The 22,240-nt window shown below is 39.0% G+C and overlaps 1 protein-coding gene and 1 long non-coding RNA gene across 2 annotated transcripts in view; one reads left to right on the top strand and one right to left on the bottom strand.

Annotated features, from left to right (window-relative positions):
* Positions 1-2,299: 2,299 nt before the first annotated feature.
* Positions 2,300-20,253, bottom strand: LOC126651855 (uncharacterized). The gene is made up of 2 exons (XR_007631799.1): positions 20,106-20,253; positions 2,300-4,381 (listed from the first exon to the last, which is right to left on the bottom strand). It is a non-coding gene; the product is annotated as an uncharacterized LOC126651855 (long non-coding RNA).
* The window catches only part of KCTD8 (potassium channel tetramerization domain containing 8), a 95,034-nt gene continuing 92,141 nt past the window's right edge, over positions 19,348-22,240 (top strand). The window contains exon 1 of the mRNA XM_050338226.1: positions 19,348-20,241. Within this exon, the coding sequence (XP_050194183.1) occupies positions 19,398-20,241 (844 nt within the window). The 5' untranslated portion in view covers positions 19,348-19,397. The remainder of the gene's footprint in view (positions 20,242-22,240) is intronic.

Here is a 22,240-nt window from a genome sequence, read left to right as displayed (position 1 = left end):
ACCAAAGCTGAAATTTTACAATATTAAAGGTGAGGGCATGAACTTGGGGGCTTAAAGAAAGAATTTCTTCTGCAAACATCGAGCTTTTCCATTGGAAATGAAAGAGTGGTAGTAATACTTGCTTTTCTATTAAATAACTCATCGCACACCACCAGATAAGATGCCAACATATTATTGCTATGAAAATGAAATGGAAGATTTATGTATGAGAGGACTCTGAAAGACATGATGTGATGTGTCTGTCTGTATTAGCAAACAACTATAATTGATGTCCTGGGAATTTTCATCTGATAATCCCAAGTCACTATATGGCTCTGGGACACTGGTGGTTCTTTGGACTCTGTTTTAGCCTTTAAGAAACAAATTTTAAATTTCTACATATACTGTGAAGTATTTTATAGTTGTTTGATGACAGAGCAGTACAGATGTACATATAAACTTCTGCACTGAATGTTTACAACATAGTTTTTTCTAAGTTTTCTGAGATAAAAAGAATTACCAAAATTTTCATGGTCACAGTGACACCCTTGTGCATAGGATTACAAAAATATATTTCTACAAAGCAGAGAGCACTTAAGGATAGTTAAGAGAAATAAGACTTGGCAATTTAATCTTGAATATCTTGGCAAAGGTCCATATTTTTGCTGTTCCTAATAATGTCTTTGTACATATTGACAAAGTTGGATTGTAGCTATACTCCTGTGTAATAACTAATACTTTTACAGAAAAGGTTTGATTCAGAATTATTGCCCATCCTTGGCTGCTTGTAAATTCCCAAATTAATAATGAAAACTCTGTTATGGTTTCAGATTTTCTAAAGTAAGCAAGTTACTAGTAATTCTCATTTCATTTGAAATAGAGATTGCTTTTGTTTTTGTCCTGTGCACCCTTTGAGTCCCTGTTATTATTTTCCATCTATTTGAACAGAAAAAAAAAAATCACTTAAAAGAGATGTATTAAAACTGATGATCATAGCAGATAGCCAGAGACTGTGTCCATTATGTTATGAATAAATCACTGCACTGAGGCATAATGAAGGTTGATGCATTACAGCAAGAAAGTAGTAGTGAGGGAATGCCCCAATAATCTAGAAAAATACTGCTTAAGATACCTGTCTAAAAAAGTTATTCATGGGAAAAAAAAGAAAGAAAAAAAAAAAAGGAAAAAATACGGCAAAGAATGTAATTGGTACCAGGCAAGAAAATACCAAGGAATGGAAAAAAAGGATAAATAAAAAGGATGACTAAATTTTCTTATCTTTTTTGTCTTTCATCCTGGCAATTATGTGTCAACATAACATATTTTAAGATTTAAAAAGAATTATTTTCCTTTTTTTTAACCAATTTCCAGTTAAAATTCTTTCCTTTTTGGATGTTTGCCATTTTCTCTGCTAATTTTCTATTTGCTTTCTAATGTCTTATTTATACTCCTGTGCTGTTGCCATATTTCTTTCCTTTTATTCTATTTCAATATTTTCTCCATTGTCTCTCTTCTCCATTTCTTTCCCTTACTCCAGTCCTTTTTTTTTTTTTTGGCTGTCCTCCATCAAAACTACTGCAGTATTTTTTTTTTCATACTATTCTTGCCAGTAAAATACTATTCTTGACAAAGAGAAAAAATAGGCTGCTGCTCTGGAGGTAGCTGGAAAACTGGCATAATACCATTGAAAATAATCCTGGCATGGAATAGACTAGACAACCTATAAACTTTTCCATATATTGAACTTCAAGGTTTTTCTGGAAGTAGTATTGGGAAAGATTCCAAAATATTAAAATCTGTCATGATGTTTTAATTGTGAAGGGCTTAAGGGACTATGGAGATACTCTGTTCTAAATCACATATTTCACACTAAGTGTTCATTTTGCATTTCATCTTGTTTTAAATTAAATAACAATAAGATGTTTTAACTATTTCAGCTCAGCCCTTCACTTCTTCTAAGTGGATGAGAAGAGTTTCTGTGCGAGGGGCAGAGGCAGATACTCTTAAGTAGCCTTTCCTCTGGAAAACATCAGTGTGAGTCCTGGATCAGCACTACAGTGCAGTGGACAGGGGTGAGCCTTCTGGCAATACATGTAAGGTGGAGGAAGGGCAGAGCTGAAGATTAAGGCAGAACATAGAGAAGTTAATACCTTGAGGACTGTAGTATGTCCATATGTTGTCTTTCCTTTCTTGCTTTCCTGTCAAGCTTAGCTGGATTTTCTAAGCACTGACTTTGAGACTGTAGACCTGCGTAGAGGGATCTGAGGGTTTTCTTCTTGGGTTTTTTTTATGGAACCAAAATTTTTTAGTCTTCAAGAACTTATGTATGTTTGGGCACAAGCATTTAATTATTTCAATTATGGTTTCCAATATATTGATATACACACTTCTGAAAGACTGCAGACATATGCCATATTTAATAGAAAACAAATATCCAAGGTCATACTGTTTCAGTCCCTCAGGAGACAACAATTATTAGTACAGGAGCCAGAAGAATACATGGTAGAAGCCAGCCCTGACACTGGCACATTAAACAGTCTTATAAAAGTTCAACAAACCTTCAGAAACAATAATTTGACATCTTAGTTTTCTTTCTCCTTGGTCAGCTATCCATTTGTTATGCAACTGCAATATAAGACAGCCATTTGATTAAGAACTTTTATTAGTGAGTATTCAAGACTGGAAACTGTCGGAAAAAACCCACAAACAATGAACAAAGTAACAGCACTTGAAAAAGTGAAAGATTCATTCCAGATTTGGAGCTAGTTTGCATTGCCATTTCTAGCACATAGGACTGAGCCTTTTATTTTCATATCTTGCTGTAAGTCTTTGCCAGCCTCCTTCAATTTCCCAAATAGCTTCTGCTTCACTACATTTCCATCTGTACAGAAAGGGCATGGACATAAACACTGATAAAGACTGAATGAAATCTTCCTTACCTCCCAGCTAAGGCAGGATCCTGGCAGGCTGTATTTTTCTTTTCAGAAAGTATTATGCTAGGGATTTAGTCTTTTATTATGATTTAAGAGGGATTTTCACCAGGAAGCTGGCAGCATCAAGCTTTTTTTGTTAGATGTGGCAGTGCTGTTTGGTATATAGGTGTGTGTGTCTTTATGCTGCTGTAACAACCTTCCTCAAAACAAAGTACCATTAACTATAACTTCACCTTTTAATCACTGCAGTAGACTAAAATAGATTTTAGTCTTGCATTTTTTTGGCTGAATTTTCCTCTGATTAAGAACAAGATGGAAGATTGACAAACATGCGCCTGCATAAGGAAGGGAATGTAAGAGCTACAATTTCCTCCATGGACCAGGGAGATATCATCCTTTATGGCTGAAAAACAGATTTCATGAGGATGTCATTTCCCAAATTAAATAAGCAAGAAACACTAGGATGGTTAGATGCTAATCCTGACTTCTTTTTCCCAATACCATTACTGTACTAGTAATACCTGGTAAAAATTTATCTGACTGTGTTGAACAATCAGTTCAACAGAATAATCAGTTCATCAGTTATCCCCCCATCCATCTACAGCAGAAATCAAGATTCCAGATTAGCAGAACTTGAGGTATAAGGTGTGGTTAAAAATTACTCTAGGTAATAACAATTTATTTTAGAAATCCGTAGAAATAGATGAGTCACTGAAAAAAAAACCCACTTTGCATCTGTAGTTCTGTTTTCTACACGAGAAAATTTTCCATATGAGAACATTTCAATTAGGTAGAAGTGTAACACATAATCAGAATCAAGCTGCTCCAAGTGATGAAAATACTAAGAAAAAAAGGATTGGCCACTTTGTACGTTGAAATCAATACCACACTGTATTTAGCAAGTGTTCCTGCAAACCATAGATGCATCTATTACTGAAAAAAGGGCACATGCATGTCCTAGAAAACTACAGTTCGATTACTTAGAATAGATAAATGTTTTTCCATGACTAAATAATGTCATCATAACTAAGCTCACATAATTCTCATTAATACCAATAGGAAGCTGATTCCTAGAAAGCAGATAATAGAACCCTTACACAGTTACAAGAAGCAGATTTGCAGCTGATTAATTAATAAAAACGATTAAATTTGCTTTTATCCTCTGATCCTCCCCAACACAGTTGCAAATGCATATACAGTCTGTGCCTTGCATTCTCATAGGTCAACATCTATTCCTGAGTTCTGAACCCTCTTGTAACGTAATGTAATGGTAGAAACTAGGAAAAAGGGCAAATTATGTTCTCCTCCATTTAATTGTTTTCCTTTCACTTCCAGGCAGTTCATCAGAGCTGCTTGAGTCTGCAGGTGCTTTCCTGCTTGTTCTTTGGAGTCATGTTCAGCCTCAAGGAGTCCCATGACAAGCAGTGGAGGCAGCTGTGTGAACACAGGCCAGGATGAGCTGGAGGTGTCTGCAAGAATAGGAGACAAAACTGGAGTTAATACAATGTTTGAGAAAACCATTTTCTTTGTAAGTGTAATAAAGGAAAAACATATGGAGGAGCAGACTGCAAGAAAGAATTGTATCCTCTAATGCTAGTTGCACAAATTAGAAAAAATATGTGGACTTCTAACCTGATTTGCAGTGGAAATGAAACTCTGATTGGAGAGTGACAGTTATAATGCAGGTTTTAAATTGTCCGAAAGACAGATGCCTGAACTTTTGCTGTTGTCTGCCATGACCTTATGATATAACATGAAGGAAAAGAATGTAAGCACTTTAGACATACTATTTTAGTGCTGTCCATTTTTCAAAACCATGGTGACTATAAATCCCTATACCAAAAATCACTGTAGATCAAGCTATGCTTTGGATGTGATTTTAGTTATTAGGGGTATATGAATCTCATTCAAACAGAGCTCTGGCACGCAAACATTGCCTTAGTTTGTCTTAACGTGATGTTCTTCTGCAGATGCCCAAGAGCAAAGTGCACAAAAAGCACATTACAGCATGTCATATGAAAGTTTGACAGTGTGGGCAATGGCACTTAATGAATTCCTACAAGACTTCTGTCTCGTACTGGTGAATTGTCTGACCGTTCAAGTCAAAGGACTCAGAACTGATCAAAATGCTTCAAGGGATAAAGAAAGGAGAAAACTCCCCACTCCTTCCATGGAAACTCCCTCCCCACTTCTTCCATGAAATTTTGCATACCTCACTGTTTGGTGAAATACTAGGCAAAGAAATCCCCAAAAAAGACCATTAAAAGGTATCTGCTAAGGTTTTTGGCTTCTCAGACTTCCTGTGCATATGTCATGAAACATCAGCCTGTGCTAGGACAAGAGAAACTTGTTATTTTCTTCTGGGACAGCTGTCCTTTCTAATGGAGGTGCAAAACTAGGTGGAGAGGCAGAGGAAGGATTTGCCCCTCTTAAACCAATTTATCAAATTTTTTAAGCAAGAAAAACAGTATTTTCACCTGTTGCCTCTAAAGAACATCTCCTGACACTTCCATAGAAAAGTGTGTGGTCCCTGAAAATTAAGCAGAGAAGACAGTCAGGGGGAAGAGGGGAGAGAAAGCAAAAAAGGCACAGAATGGGAGAACAGGTAAGGCAGGAACCAGAGAAAATGCAGAAAGGATCTTGTGCATTTTTTCATGCATCCTCCTGTTGCTTATCATCTTATACCATTCAGTCATCATTTCATTGATGATTGATTGATTATTTGACTGATACTTGAACTTGATTGAAAAATTTAAATTTACCTGTATACTGAGAATGAATGCAGAATCTGCTTTTGGGGCAAGAATATACTCAGTTCATACTATTATCTTTGAGTGCCATGTTTAGATTTTAATTGGTTTGCCCACCCTCTTCTGTGCAGTACAACATATGCAAAATAATCAAACTTTTCATTTTTAAGTATTTATGGAAAACAGTATCCTAAACTAGGAAAAATGGAAAAAAAAGATAGGAAGTAATGGACAGAAAAATGAAAGATAAAAAGAAGAGATTTAATCAGCAAACTTGGAAGACAAATTTAATCTAAAATACAGATTTAATGATCAGATATTAAGCCCCATGGCAAAATCTTATGATGCACACAAAGCAAAAGAAACCTTTTTCAAACTTCTGGTGTAGGGGTCTTCCTATTGGAATGACTGGGCCATGAATGTTGGCAACTCACTAGACACTAATTAAATTCAGTTTTTACTTTTTTAAAACCTTTTTCCTGTATTGTCTTAAAATATTTCAAAATGGAGGAAATTGCGGTGCAATTACAATATCTAAATACAGTGAAGACAGTTTTACTTCCTAGTTCATCATAACGTTAGTTTTTATAACAAGGAAGATGGACGCATATATAGTATTTTTCTACCTGATTTTCTAGATCTTCATTTAATGAGATCTGCTACATAAGTTGGACTTAAAAGGGAAATTTTTCTGTTTATGTGTTAAACTTTCATTTCTAAGAAGAGCCTGGGTTTGGCTTGGTATGCTTTTGGTTTTTTTTTTTTTTTTTTTTTTTTTTTCCAAATGGTATTTTAAAAGGAGATCAGGTAAATGAGGTCAGTTAGGATTTTGAAGGTAAATACCCCTGGAAGCACAGTACCTTATTTTCATTTAATAGCCCTTTGGATCTGTATATAATATCCCCCCTGCCTAGGGACACAATGTTGTTTTAGACTGAGTATGTTGGACCATGCCTAAATTAATCCTGGCCCTATATTTGTAGTTTTGAAAGTTAGTCTGGTTTGGTTTTGTAGTTAGACTCTCCCAGGTAACAGGAAGCTAGAGCTTTGGCTCCTTAGTTAGCAGCTGTGCACCCAACTGAGTGTGTTTATTATAAAGGAAGACAACTCCTCAAATTTCCACTCTTGGCGTGACCATGTTTGGCTTCAGTCTCTTTTTCTGGACATCACTGAAGATAAACATTAAAGGCAGTTTCAGTGTTGCCTTATAAAGATCTGGTTGACATAACATACCATAATGATATATTTCTAATCAGGCTATTTAGTGTTATCGAAGGATCTTTTAAAAAATGAATCATAGTGTGACATTTGAATATAAACGTAACCTATCTCAGACAACTCTCTGTATAATGAACCAGTGCAGTATAGCAACTGAATAGGAAATGAAATATTTGCCTAAAGCATACAGGTGATAACAAAACAATGGGACATTGTTGACCCATGGAGAAAGCATTTCACTGTTCATTTGAAGAAGAAGATTACTTCTATTTTGATCTCATTAAAAAAACTAGAAAATGTAGTCTATGGCATTATTCACAAAAATGCACAGTATTTTATTGTCTCACACCTAATTTGGAATTTTTAAGAGAGATTTAAGGAGTACAAAGGTCCAGTACAGCTTCTTAACATGGGAAGATTTCATTATTAATAGGTATAGATCAAATATAAACCTCTATTAGAAAACATCAGGAAAAAAACAGCATTTAAAATTAGTTTAAATCTCTAATGTATATTTTTGTAGAGCTGGAGGTTTTTGTTTCTGGTGATATGTTTACGTGTTCAAAAAATTATTCCTTTCTAGTCTCCCTTCTATTTAATTCTCTAACAGGCAATCTTTCCCTCTGCACCTCCTAGCACTTTCACTGCTTTTTTGCATGATTCATTGAGCTTTTTGTCTCACATATTTCATCCAAGTGTAACAAATCCCCTGAAGCCAGCATTGGTCTAGAAAAGGCTGAGGATGGGAAAACAAGCTATTTCATACCAGGGTTAAAGACTTTAGATTATTGTTCTGCATTATAATAACAATGAATTTGTCTACTTAGATTTTTCTTTTTAAATCAGAGTTCTAGTTGAGATAAACTCTGATTTGTCAGGCAAAATTGTATCAGGTAAATGAGAGTTCTGTAGCTGATTTCAGGGAAGCTAGGTTTTCACTCAATTTCTTTGCTTTTTAAGTTTCTAAGATAAAAATCTCTGTTCCGTTGACCTAATTTGCTGCATTCTCCCTTTCTGTTTCTACATGGTTACTCTTACAGATCAGTGGAACACAAAGATGCCTTCTTCCAAGATTTCCATTATATTGAAAGCAATCACTTTCTTCCCTAGAAATATGCCTCCCAATGATCAGGTAGTCTCAATCAGCTCTTTAGGGAGTATTACATTACCCATCAATACAAAAACGTATTTGGTGCACTGCTGTATTAGGAATACATTTGGTCTAACATATAATTTATTACCTCTCCTCAACGCTGAGCTCCTCTGGCCTGTGTCCATTCTGATGTATGTCCTGAGTGCATTATCATCACCGAACTAATAGAGGTAACACTAAAAATAACCATAAGAAAACTAAACTGGGAAGCTTTCAAAAAGACAAAAGGTATTTTTTTTTCGACCTCTTTTCAAATAGAAGTGTTTAAAGTTGTTGACCCTTTGGATATGACTGTTAAAACATAGTGTTACGATCTCCCAGCTAGAACACTCTCAACCACAGCTATTATTAATATAAATATAACACTATCAACAAATTTACTTTTAATGCAGTAAAAATGCTTGGATGGCAGCCAGCCTCTCTACCTCATATAAAAACACTCTCTATGATTAGCTATGTAGTAGAAATCTAATTATATGTTACAACACAATGCCTAAAAGATGAATAAACTGGCTGAGAACATACTCCTTCCACACATGCAAAATTTGGCCACACTCCTTGCATGTTTAACATTACTGATGAAGGTGTGCTTTTTGTCCCAGAGATAAGCATGGTCCCATAGGCCGAATTCTCCTCTGATTTACATGCAGTACAGACTCTGGGCTAAATAGTTAGAATATGCTCCATTGTCATATTGTGCCTTAGAAAAATTGTCTTTTTCCTATCTATCATACATCTTAAAAACATCACTTTGGAAAGGTGACATTGCACTTGTACGTGCCAGTAAAACCTGTCATCAGCTTGGTAGATGGAAATTAAATCAAGAAAAGCATGTAAGTATTCATGTAGGTCACAATCTGAAAAAATAATCCATAAAATTTTACTGAAGTTTTTTCTGCTTCCTTCACCAATTCAGTTACTGCAAACAGCAGTCATTTGCTGCACAACACTAAAACACATGAGAACTAAAGTCAGTTTCAGGTTCATGTAGGCAACTCCACATTTTAAACTGCCTTTGAACTACTCTAAATTATGCTACCTGTAAAGAACTGCATATCACATTCTTGCAAGTACAGATGGGAGCAGTGAAGAATTGTCCAACAGATTCTCCTGCATAGAGTTGCCAGAGTTGATGCTACAGTAACTGTAGTTACCCAAGTGGTGCAAAACTCCCACAACAGAACTGGGGTGCTTACTTAATAATTTTTCATTATAAAAATCTCTGATATAAAATTAGGCAACTGTAGTGAGGAAAATAGATCCTATATTCAGCTAAGGTGGTGGTTTCAACTTTAGCATCACCTAAAGTTGCATCACCTGCAAGGGGTTATGTCCTACTATGTAATAAATTTCAACCTCACGGAAGTAATTTTGCTTACCTTAGTCACAGAATCACAGGAAAACAGAAGGGTTGGGGTTGGAAGTGGGCTCTGGAGATCATCTAGTCCAAGCCCTGCACTAAAGCAGGTCTGCTCATAGAAGGTTACACAGGATCACATCCAAGTGGGTTTTGAATATCTCCAGAGAAGGAGATATTCAATATTCCATAACTTCTTTGGGCAACCTGTTTCAGTTTTCTGTCAAAACAAAGTTTTTCCTTATATTCAGATGGAACTCACCCTTTTGGTGATCCCAGGAGCCAACAGAACACAGGCTGTCAATGACAGGTCTAAGGTGCCTTTGCAACATACACAGAGAATAAATAAATAAACTATTTTTTAAAAAGTAATTTGAAGATTTTAATATTTTATGGGTTTCAGAAATATGATCCCTCAATTTCCAGTTCCCATCAGATGGAAGAATGAGCAACAACTTTAATGTTTCATGATTTATAATATAAAGTGCACTTCATAAAACTGGAACCAATGTTAAAACAACATTTATTAGTCAAATCCAAAATTAGCTGGCCATATTCTTAATTCTGTGTTAATGCTTTATTGGTGCTGATATTTGTATTACCTTTATTACCTGCTTGAAACACTTTAGTGTGTTCAGTAATTGAAATCTCTGTATTCCCTTGTACCTCAATGCATTGGATTTTAATTATTAGTTCCTGAAACATGCTGGTTTGATGTTTAATAGGACACATCTCTGTTTCACTTCAATTTTTTCTTTTAATCTCATCTTTATGCTTGACATCCTCCTTGCTCTTTCTCCGTATTTGTGGGATTTGTCATTCTCAGCAGCATTTGTGCTAAAAGTATTTTGAAACTTACGATGTAGAAAATAGCAGTTGTGTTTTATCTCCACATGTATACTACCAGCTTCATTTCTTCCACTTGAGTCTCTCAAATCCATGACTAGGTTAAGAAAATCTCCCATTACTCCTACAGCTCTCTTGACCTTTCCATATGCCTTTTCATTTACTCAGCCATTTCACACTCGAGCTGTTGTTTTGGGAGAAGGAGAAATACAGCATATTTTTGTAACTAGTTTACTCTCTCAGACCAATTCAAATTCAACCCTGAATGACACTGCAGACTTAGGAATGACCAGGTCACCACTGTTCTTCATTCAAGTAACAAAGCAAAGCAAATCAATGCCTACATCCTACATGAACACCTGCATGGGAAAACATGAAGAAGGGAATGCTTTGACTCCTCTCTGTGTTTTCTCATAGACCAGTTGGAAGGAAAACTCAAACACCTCCTCACCACAATGAATTTGCTGGCTCATTTATGCTGGTATTACAACATTTTTTTACCCTTCTCTAAATTCTCTACTCCAAAGTGAAAAGGGATGAAGTAGTCTCATTCTTAGGGCTGCTGCTCATAAGGAAGGATTCTTATTTCACATTTCTACTAGTTTCATCTAATCTATATCTGTTATTTTTAATAGCCTGCCTAATGTAATCTTCAAACCAGATTTAAGTTATGTCCATAATATTCTACTGTTCTTCATAAGATTACCCAATTTGTTAGACTTCTTTCCGTTTTTACATAGGCATTTCTTGTGCTTTAGGAAGATTATCTTTAAAGGCCTTCCAGACCTTTTGAGCTTCTTTTTTCTATGGGCCTGGCTTCCAGAAGAACTGCCTCCCACTTAAGTCTTTCCTGAGCAAGTCAGAGCTCTCTGTCATGAGATCCAGGGCTACTCATCTTCTTAATTTCCTGCAAGATCTTGGACTCCTCTGTATCAGCATCATTACAGTTATGGCTCCCATTCACTGCTGTCCCAGCCCCAACAGTTCTTATCCCTGACACCCTCCAGAATCTCCCCGTTGGCTTTTCCCTTACAGCAGGTGCCAGGGAGGTGGAAGTCCCCCAGGAGAACCAGTGGCAGTGACCAGAAATTCAACCATGACAGTTCTGTGTCCTCACATGGTGCTATAGTACAAATGTAGACACAAGGAATATGAGAGAAGACTAGCAGATAAAATACATTATTTCATTACTTCCTAGAAACATCTTAAAACAAACTAAGGTTGCTTTTCTGAGGCTGTTTTGGTTCAGGTTTTATTTTATTTTTTGTACTTTTGACTTTAGCAATAAAATATGATGGGTCTTCCTGTCTCCGGCAGAAATTTATTTGTGATCAGTGTAAACCTATTTGACTTTTGGTCAGCATGGTCATTCAGGATTTCATACTACAGTCATGTATAGTAATTGCACTCCTCTCAGCTTTCATTTTGTGAGACTAAATATGACGAGTTTCTGTAGTTTTGCCTTCTTTCCTTTTAAGATCGAGATATATTTTAAATAGATATAGTACAACTGTCTATTTTGATAAAAAAACTTGTAACAGTGAAGTAGTTATGTACAGGTCATTAACAGCATTTTATGTCCCATACTTAATCATAAAGAAAATATATATTTAAATATATGCCTGTAAATATGTTTGTTCTTTAGCCAAAAAAAAAAAAAAAAAAAAATTCTGTTGTTTGCAACATAGAACAGTTACAAACCACCAACATGGTATCATGGTTTTAAGGGAAAATAATGTGGTACAGCATTTCAACCTAAATGCATCTTTAACTGCATTGTGTTCATGTGTCTGTTTTTTGTCTGTTTTCATGACTTTTCCTTTTTTATTGTCTTCTAAAATGTGGGAGGCAGACATCTCTAAATCCTTTGGGTGGCTACCACTATGAATTTTACTTCATTATTTTTCTTTACAGTTTTTAATAATATTATTTTGATAGTGATAACAATTTGTTTTTCTGCAAAATCAAATGTACCTTGCTATTAGTACTACTGACTTTTTCATTCCCATGTGTTAATTCACTGTGTTATTCTTTGGACCCTTGACACTTTCATACCTTTTCTTTTTAGCTATCGTTAATTTATCATTATTGCAGCCTCTACAACTTTCTTTTGTGAATGCAGCCCCCTGCATGACAAAAAATTATATCTTTGTATTCTGATTTGGTTCTAGAATGGAACATTAGGAAGAAAATAAGAAGTACATAAAGAAAGAAGAAAAAATATACGGAAATTACAAACAAATATTTGTATTTCATTATGATATTTTGTCTTGCAGAATGACATGAATAGAGAGTAAGCTCTAAGGCATTATGAATAATTATTTTATGTTTTATATAAATGTTGTTTTATGCTATAGAAACAGCAGTATAAGTGATACAGAAGCAAAGACACAGTATAATCTTTGATCCTGCATTGCATGTGAACACCTTTACATTAGTCAGTACTCTCATCATAAACAATGGGGCTCTTCAAAGATTGCAAAAATATTTATATGTCCAGTGCCAAAATGGCACCTCCTGTTTAGGGATTTCATTCATATTAACTTTTGTGAATCAGGATAGGTTCTTGAATATTCTGTTATAGATCTGACCCTAAGTGTTTTGCAGAATAAGAGCCATGCCTGACATTTCTTCTTCCTTTTTCACTTAGTCGACAGAAACATAGACATACAATATGGCAAGCTAGAATATTACTAGAATAATGACATTTCTTAGTTTTGTGCATTTAAAAACTCAAGCATAATCTTAAGATGGAAATGCATCGTATATTATATTTTCTTTGAAATTTTTCCCCATAATGAAGGTGGAAAAGATTGTTGTGATCATCTAGTCCAATATTAGATAACCTAGAGCAAACAGGGAAAATCTATACTGGTTTTAGAGGAGTCCTAATTTGCACTACTGTAGGGAGCTCCCAAAATAAACACTGCTGCATTAATTTCTGTGTGCTAGCCTGTGCATACCCATTCAGACACTAAGTGCCTACTTATTAGAACTCCCGAGCACCACAAACACAAGCTGAAGCCAAAGGGAGCTGACTGTGTAGACTCTATCAAAAATACATGAAAATCAAAATCTTTATTGACAAAACAGTTACAGTCAGACTGTAGCTGCACCAGCACAAGTGTGTACTGCTACACCTGTGTCCTATCAGTACCTGAGGTTTCTGTATTTCATTCAACTTAGGTTCATAAAGAAGTGGTAGCAAGATAACATGAGATTCCATGTTCTGATGTTAGAAAAAGGTGCGTAATTACATAAAAGCTGTTGCTATAGCAAATGAACATATTATATGCTTCAATATTCAGGAACCAGGTATTAATGAAATACAGCCTAGCTTTACTATAAGTAAATCATATCATAGCAGATATATATGTTTGTTCCATCAAGCTGTTCATTTTAGCAGACTCTGGGAAATTGCTGCTTGAGAGTGAGAAAGAAATGAGCAGCTGAGCAGAACGTCAATAAGCAGCACTTCTATGGAAATGACTTCACATTGATCAACATTTAAAAGATGTTTTTTGGAAAGGATAAATGAATGAAGAAGGAAAAAATAGTACATTCAAATGCTAACTACAGCCTACACTGAGAAAAGTGAGAAAAATGTCATTGTCATACTTGGGATACAACTTGCATAACTATTCAGGCTATTAGGCCTAATTAACAGCAAGCTAACAGACTCTTGCTATGGGGGTGTTTTTAGGCAGAATATGTTAAATGTAGAGTTTGATACATCGGAGTTAGAATTTAAATTTAGGTTAGTGCAAATTTACATAAAAGACACATTTCTGTCCTGAAAAGGAACTATGAACTAAGTACTTTCAGAATGCTAATTCTGAGTGCTAAACTTAATGATGAAAAAGAAATTGTGCATTCTTCAAGGAACAAATCAAATAACATAAAAAATCAAATTATTCTCTTTTTTTTTTAGATAAAATAATACAATTGAGATATTCTAATGAAGCAAGATTAGTTTATAATTCTTGGGGTTGTTCTTTCTTTTGTTTTTGCTTTGCTATTGTAGTGTAGTGTAGGGAATACTCCAAACTGCTACAGTATGAAAGCACAGGCTTTATTTTAACTTTCATAAGTGACTGACTCTGGACCCAAAGAACTTGTCAGGTAAAGCTAATGCAGCTGTTGTCATGAATAATTCAAACAAATCACTTAAGCCACAGTATGATGGAGCTGACTTCACAGTGGTAACCTTAGTAAATACTGTCAGAAAAAGGATACATTAACTATATTAGTGACTGAAACTTCCAGTTCTTGGGAAGTAAGAATTGCTAAATTCTTTCTTGATTAACCTGACTGACAAAACTTCTCACCAAAACTTTTTTCCTGAGAACACATAGTTTTTGAGATCTTACTACTACTTGCTATGTTTCAAGCGCAACTTAAATTAGAGCTATGAATTACAATGGACTTTGAAGAAGAAAGTTCCTCCATTCCCAGAATCAGGCATGCATGCCAATTTCTTCAGATTTTAGTCCCAGTAGTGCAACTAAATAATCTATAATAATAATGTAAATGTATACAGCGCTGTTTAGGTCCTGAACGTACAAATTCCCACAGCACTAACTTTACATGTGAGTGCTTCTGCTTAACTCCGAGAATTAATTACCTAAATACAAACATTTCTAAAATTGTTTAAGACAGAATTCCAATACTTTCGGAATAATGAAACCTTACATATAAACACCTCTAAGGTTTAAAAAGGATGAATTTTGGGGCCAGAAGGAAAATGTGAAGAATGAGCCAATAAGGAACAAACATAACATACATATTGAAGTGTTGACTGTTAGAAAATTGACCAGCTCAGAGTCTTTAGAAAAGCCATTTCTTTAGAATGATGCTTTGTTGCCAACAAAGAATAAGATATAAAGGGACAAGTAAGATCTAAGAGTTCTTAACAGGAAAATAATAACTGTGAAAATGACAGAAATGACAACCAAATGGAGAGAAGAAATTGTGAAAGTGGCCAAGACTTCTAGGCTTACTGAGTCAGAGTACAGCAGCCTTAGAAATATGATTCTGCTGGCAGCTTCTCAAACTCGTCTACAATTTTAATGTCAGTTTTTTGGGCTGATGACTTTTTGAAAGACAACATAATCATCTTAAATTCTTACTAGGTGATTTGTGCAATTATTGCAGACCTGCTCATAGTAATCATCTGGAACTTTTTCTGCATGATGAGCTACTCTTCCTCTCTCATGCTGCAACTCAGGACAAAGGACCAAGTCCCCTTGGCTTCACTGGGAGCCTACCAGAAGAATTTCCTCCTTATTAAAAAAGTTAACCTAATTTATTCACTCGCTGGGATTACAGAATTTTTTTATAATTCTCTCTCTAAGAACCTCCAATTAAAGTGCCTAATGAGTATTTGTTCTTCTCCTACATATTATCTTCCACTTGGTTGTTCATTTCATAGAGAAATAAGGTTTTTTTTACAATTATAATTTGAAAAGTGGTTATGTATCCTTCATTTCATGTTATCCAATCACCTTGGATTGTATTACTGAATGATTTTTTTTTTAAATGATGCTGCAGTGTGTGAGACTTTAAAACAAGTCTCTTGGGAAGGAAACTCTCGCTTCCACCTCTCTCCTTCTCAGAAATGCTAAATGTTCTATTTACTAGATTTTACCAAATACAACTTCACAAGAGAATACAGAAACATTTTTTAAATGAAAAAAGGTTATCTTTAGCTAGGTAAATCAGTTCAAAATCTGACCGAGCAATAAGCCAAGTAAATGTATTAATTCCTGATATCCTAATTTCCATTTCAGAACTGGACAGTCTGAGCAGCAGTAAATGCATACTTTTATCTACATGAATTTTTTATAAGAATGACCTGGGTGATCTACATGATGTAGTCTGGATGATCTTCCTGACTTTCCTTTCTGTCATTTCCCCCTCTCTCAGCATGATCCTCTCATTTAAGTCTAGATTTATCACATAGCCTGGCCAAACCAGCACACTGACTGACTCCAGGGCAGGAAAGACTACAGTGAAAAGAAATTTTTTATCTGAGGAACTTGTCCTGCCTGTGCCCCTCCAGGCTGCTTCCAAAAGGGGAGTTGGTGTTGTCGCCTGCTGCTTGCACTGTGTGCCTGCCTAAGGGAACCTCCAAAAGACATTCTCACTAACATGACTTTTTCAGCCCTATCTCAAAACACTCCCACAGATAAGGAAACAGATCAAGGTAGATTTTCATCTGCGGATGTTTTTTCCCCTCCGCTTTACATTTAGTTATGTACCTAAAGATTTACTTGTTTTCATTGTACTGGCCTTAGACTTCACTCAAATAGCACTCCAGGATGCTGCTGCACTACACACAATGTAAACCTGTAAGTAGATGTTTCTTACTCCAAAGAGCACAAATATGTTCTCTGTGCCTATTCTCAAGAAAAATGACCGTTGGAATTTTTATGGGTTATTTTCATCAACTCAAAGACAGACGTTATTGGCCTGATATATACTTATTCACAGAGGAAACCATGAGTTGACCAAATAATAGGCAGCATATGGGAGCTTAATACAGAAGGGTCTGCAAGCATTTGGTAAAAGGATTTTTCAAGTGCCTCAGGCAATGTTGAGACTAGGAAGAATGTAGCACTGATTCTCCCTTCTTTACCTGATAATCCTCAGAAGAAACTTCTTTTCCTGAGTAATACATTAATATTTACTTTATGGATGACTTCTGTGCAATCTGCCGAACTCTGGTAGTTCTATGTGATAAATGATCTCACTCTGTTTTGCCAAACTATGTATCCTTAGATTACATATCCTTAGAAACACAAGTCACCAAAGAGAAGGTTTAAGATACAGTTTTTCTGAGGCCAGGCCTTCTGAAGAGGAGAAAAAAAAGCAATTGTCCCATTGCTAATGGCACCACATATGGCATGGGAGCAGCTCAGTGCTGCTCATCAGTGTGATGCTGCAGCATCACAGCCATGTAATGCTCTGGCATGAGTTGTACTACACATGGGCAAACTATTATCCCATATTACACAGAAGAGGGTGGACATGAAATCTGTCCTCTTAGAAATCAGCAGAAACCTTTCAACTGAGTCCTCAGGAGAAATAATATCTCCTACAGAAATGAACAGGACAATGAAAACCATCTCCTCTCGTGTCTTAAGGATTTGAACTTAGAGAAACACATGACAAAATGGTCAATAAACATTGATGCTGGGCTTTCCTGTTGCCTAGCAGTTCCAACGGTTTTTCTGACCTTTGAATGTTTTTTCTGACCTTTCTGACCTTTGAGTTTTCTGCATTTCACACAAAATAAACAAGGAAGGAGAGAATTTTATTTAGTTTTTTACAGTTATTTCCATTTTCAAAACTATTAATTGGTTTCAGTAAGTGGTCAAGGAAATGCACTGCAGAAATCTTTCCTGCACATTTGTTCTTTGTGACAAGCCCTTTCACTCCCACATAATTCATGTTTGAAGAACAACATCTAGTTGTCCAGGAGTCTTTTCTCAGTCTGGCAAAAATTCCTGATCCAATGGGTGGCTAGTGGATGTGTCTCCCTTAACACTAATCATGTAAAAGCTAGAGGAGTTCTCTCTCAACACAGATTTAGTGTATAGCAAATGGAGGGAGGAAAGTAGCACCATGGACAGATTTGTCCCACCTTGAAAGAGAGGCTGGATGAAGTGCTGTGGATGTGTATGTTACTGCTTTAAAGCAGAGAAGTCTACACTAGTGGTTTAAAAGGCCTTATCAAGCTTTGGATGACCCCTCATCTTGATCACAGTACACTAGTGAGGAAGTGACAGACTGCAGCTGTATCTGCCTGCAAAATGATAATTTTTACCCCCAGGTCTGAAGTGACTCTTGTTTAAATGAAGAACAAGTTGGGCTCCTGGCTCAGTGTGGCACAATTAAGGGTTGAACCATTAACATTTAGAGCGTTATAAAAAAAACAAAGCTAAATTGTTCCCATGCATGAACCACCCAGCATAACAGTCACATTTAGATCCAGCACTGATCTAGTAAGATGCAGTCAGAGAAATGCAGTCAGATTTAGGTCTCAGATTTTACTGGCAAGAGCAATTGTACATCTCTTATCCTACATATAGGCACAAGTCTGGGCTATAATATATTCCATCAGCACAGCCTGAAAGTATATGCATCAAAAATCTGGATGCAGGTGAGCTGTGGCTCTCGGTAGAAACAAATAAGATTAAAAAACTCTACTACAAATTTAGTTGCTTCACAGTCAAGAATCCAAACACTAACATGTTCAAAATCAGTGTCTGTTATCTGGATCCTAATGGCAGCTGACTTTTTTTCTGCTCTGAATCAACCCAATTCTATTGTCAAACTAGTGAGCATGCCAAGCTTCTCTGAAAATGAAGATCCCAGTGCGCCGTGCCACAGCAAAGCTTCACGACATCAAATACAGCATTTGTGTCCCACCAGGGCCCATTAGATTTGTGCCACCAGCACAGTTGAACATGGCTTTCTTTTGTGCCCTCAATTAAATGCTTCCTTCACTCACAGTAAAGGCATGCTGATAGACGCAAGATGGGGAAAAACGCTGGATGCTACTTTTGGAAGGACGACCATTATTCTAGCACTCTGCAAGTGTTGACCGACGCGACAACGTAAGAGAGGCACAGACATTTGGGGGCGGCTGGGAGATTTCAGAGTGAGGATAAATAATTTCAAAGCTAAGCAAGCCAGCCGAGGCGAGGGGAGGAGCTGGGGTAGGGGCTTCGCTCTTCCCTGAGCCGAGCCTGGCAGCACGAGCGCGCTTTGCCAAGTGGCAGCCGGCTCTGGCAGCCGCTCTAGCCCGAGCCCAGCGCGGCTGCGGCCCCGCCGGGAGGAGCGGCAGGGGCAGGGGCAGAAGCAGGGGCAGGGGTGCCCTCGGGGCGGGTCGGGCCAGCCCAGCCCAGCTCATCCCAGCCCGTCCCAGGGGTCGTGCCGCCCGCCCGCCGTGCCGGAGGGCGCCAGAGCAGCGGCTCCGTCCAGGCGCTTCCGGGCGCGCCGGGCGGCGGGGGAAGGAGGAGAAAGAGGAGAAGGAGGAGGAGGAGGAGGAGGAGGAAGGGAGGTGTGGGTGGAGGGGAGGGGAGGGGAAGGAGGGGTGGAGGGAGGCTGGCTTTTTTAGGAGGGAGACCCTCCTTCGCGGCCGCCCGCTCGCAGCCATGGCTTTGAAGGAGGCGGGCGGCAGCATCCTGCCCATCAGCGACATGGTATCGGGGCCGTCGGGCTCGCCGTTCCCCGAGGTGGTGGAGCTGAACGTGGGAGGCCAGGTGTATGTGACGAGGCACTCCACGCTGCTCAGCGTCCCGGACAGCACGCTGGCCACCATGTTCTCCCCGTGCCGGGGCGGCCCGGCGGCGGCCCGCCAGCTGCCCAGGGACAGCCGGGCACGCTTCTTCATCGACCGCGACGGCTTCCTCTTCAGGTACGTGCTGGATTACCTGCGGGACAAGCAGCTGGCGCTGCCCGAGCACTTCCCCGAGAAGGAGCGGCTCCTGCGGGAGGCTGAGTATTTCCAGCTGGGCGACCTGGTGAAGCTGCTATCGCCCAAGGTCACCAAGCAGAGCTCGCTCAACGACGAGGGCTGCCAGAGCGACCTGGAGGATAGCAATTCGCAGGGCAGCAGCGACCGGCTTCAGCGGGCGGCGCTGGACAAGCGCTCGGGCTTCCTCACCGTGGGCTACCGCGGCTCCTACACCACGGTGCGGGACAACCAGGCGGACGCCAAGTTCCGCCGCGTCGCCCGCATCATGGTGTGCGGTAGGATCGCCCTGGCCAAGGAGGTCTTCGGAGAGACCCTCAATGAGAGCCGCGATCCCGACCGCCCCCCCGAGAAGTACACCTCCCGCTTCTACCTCAAATTCACCTACCTGGAGCAAGCCTTCGACCGGCTCTCCGAGGCGGGCTTCCACATGGTGGCTTGCAACTCCACCGGCACCGCCGCCTTCATCAACCAGTACAGGGACGACAAGATCTGGAGCAGCTACACCGAGTACATCTTCTTCAGTAAGTGCTGTCCGTGCCCCCGTACCGTCCCGCTCGTCCCCACCCCCGGGGGATGCATGGCGGTGTCAAGTTAAAAGTACAGGTGCACCCCCCATCCTCCAGCCCTTGCTTTCCCAAAGCATCGTGTAGCTGGAGAGAAACGGGGGCTGCCCCCTTTCCCCTCTCACTCGTTTCTGTCACCGCCACAGTTCAAATTCCATTTTGTGCGTTGTGGGGGCGGGACAGGGCTGCCTGATGCCCCGTCCGGAGCGCGGCGTGGAAGCAGCTCCCCCCACTCCGTGAAGCAGCCGGGGCTGCTGCCACCTTTTGGTGCCGAGGGGAGAGCTGACCCCCACGTGTCGGGGTCTCCCGGGGGAAGTCGCGGTGGTTCGGGATCGGGGGGCTGCGGCGCCCGGAGGGTCCCTGCCTGGCTGGTCGGGCGCGGGCGCGGTGCGGGCGCGGCTCCGGCTTTGCTCCAGCGCGGAGGGTTGCGGTGCTCGATGCCAGCCAGGCGGCGCAGAGATCTCAGCGGCGGAGCCCCGAGCAGGGAAGGGTTTTAATATTTTATTGCTGCGTTTTCTTCAAGTGAGCGCACTGCGCCTGGGCACGGTCCCCGGGAGGGAAGAGGCAGCGAGGGCACAGCCAACTGCCCGAGGAGCAAGAAAGAGTCTGGCTCCAAGGCGGTCGAAAAAGGGAAAAGAGAAAATAAACCACTGCATAGCCAGTACACAGCTCCTGAGCAACTTCTCTAGTTGTCTGCGGGTAGCCTTGAAGGTTTCGGGTCACTTGCAAATCGGAAAACCGAGCGATGACGAATGAGTTTCAATCTGGCAAAGTATGTAGTGCTATGTAGGGCACTGGCTGAGCAGCGGGTTCGGGTAATGAAACCTCAGCTGGATGGAGAACACCAACCTCTGGCAGAGATTTGTCTTTGAAAGAAAGAGGCGGTCTTAAACGTTACAGATGTGTTTGAGAGTCGAGTGAGCTGGAGGAAGAGAGAGGTGTTGTGCATTCACTTCTTTCTTCTGCTGCCTCTCTGAGGTCTCATTGCTCCCTAAACGCATGAGGGACGAATTGTCAGTGCATCTGCCTGCCTCTGTGATGAGGTGGGAGATGCAGCCTCTAACTAACTTCAGTAGTAGGGCAGCTGAACATAAGCAACTTGTTTTGCATGCAAAACTGGACTTAGACACAGTACTTAAAAAGGAGGGAAGTGTGAATGGTTTTCTACTGGGAGGAGAAATTAATTACATAGTTTATATTGCTATATATTATAGAGGTGGTTACCACCCTTTGCTGAGCGGACTGAACTACTTAGATAATCTTGAAAACAATATTAAAACAGTGTTTGAAGAGTCATTGCATAACTTATATCTGGTCATATTTCAATAAGATGTGTAAAAACTGGGCTGTAGAGGAGCTTCACATTCTCCTCGGTGGACTTCTATTAAGTATTTTACTATCAAGTATTTTATATTGTTAAATAATTTTTCAGGGAAAAACAGATGTAATTATTTTCTGAATAGTAGAAATTCCTTATTATTATCAAGACTATGAAATAGTCTGTTCCATTTGCTCAGAAATAGATTTGTAGGTGCATAATTATTTGTGTGCGTTTGTGATACTCATAATGTTTTAGTTATTTTTGTGTGTGTGTCATGATGAGGTTGCTGTATACAGTCCTCTAATTCACATCAGTGTTCCAAATTAATCCCTGGTGTAATACCACTGATTTATGTGGAATAATGCCAGGGGTGAATTGGATGTTGTACATCATGATTTTTGTTTTGGTTTTTAGTACTCCAGTTTCTGATGTTTTAAAAGTAAAACAGTTGTTTAATTACAGAAATTGATAAATGAATTGTTAACTGAAAATTTGTCTTTGCTTAATGTTTTTGGGTGGCTTGGTGATTGGTTGTTGTGGTTTGTTTTTTACTTCTGAGTGCAAAACATGGCCAAGATAAAAGTAGGCTGAAAAGATGTCGAGCATATTTTAATTTTTGTTGCTTGTTATGCATTT

This window comes from Myiozetetes cayanensis, unplaced genomic scaffold (genome assembly GCF_022539395.1).
Source record: "Myiozetetes cayanensis isolate MyiCay16 unplaced genomic scaffold, myiCay2020 scf7, whole genome shotgun sequence".
In the NCBI taxonomy this organism is placed as follows: Eukaryota; Metazoa; Chordata; class Aves; order Passeriformes; family Tyrannidae; genus Myiozetetes; species Myiozetetes cayanensis.
This window is presented reverse-complemented; position numbering and strand designations above follow the sequence as displayed.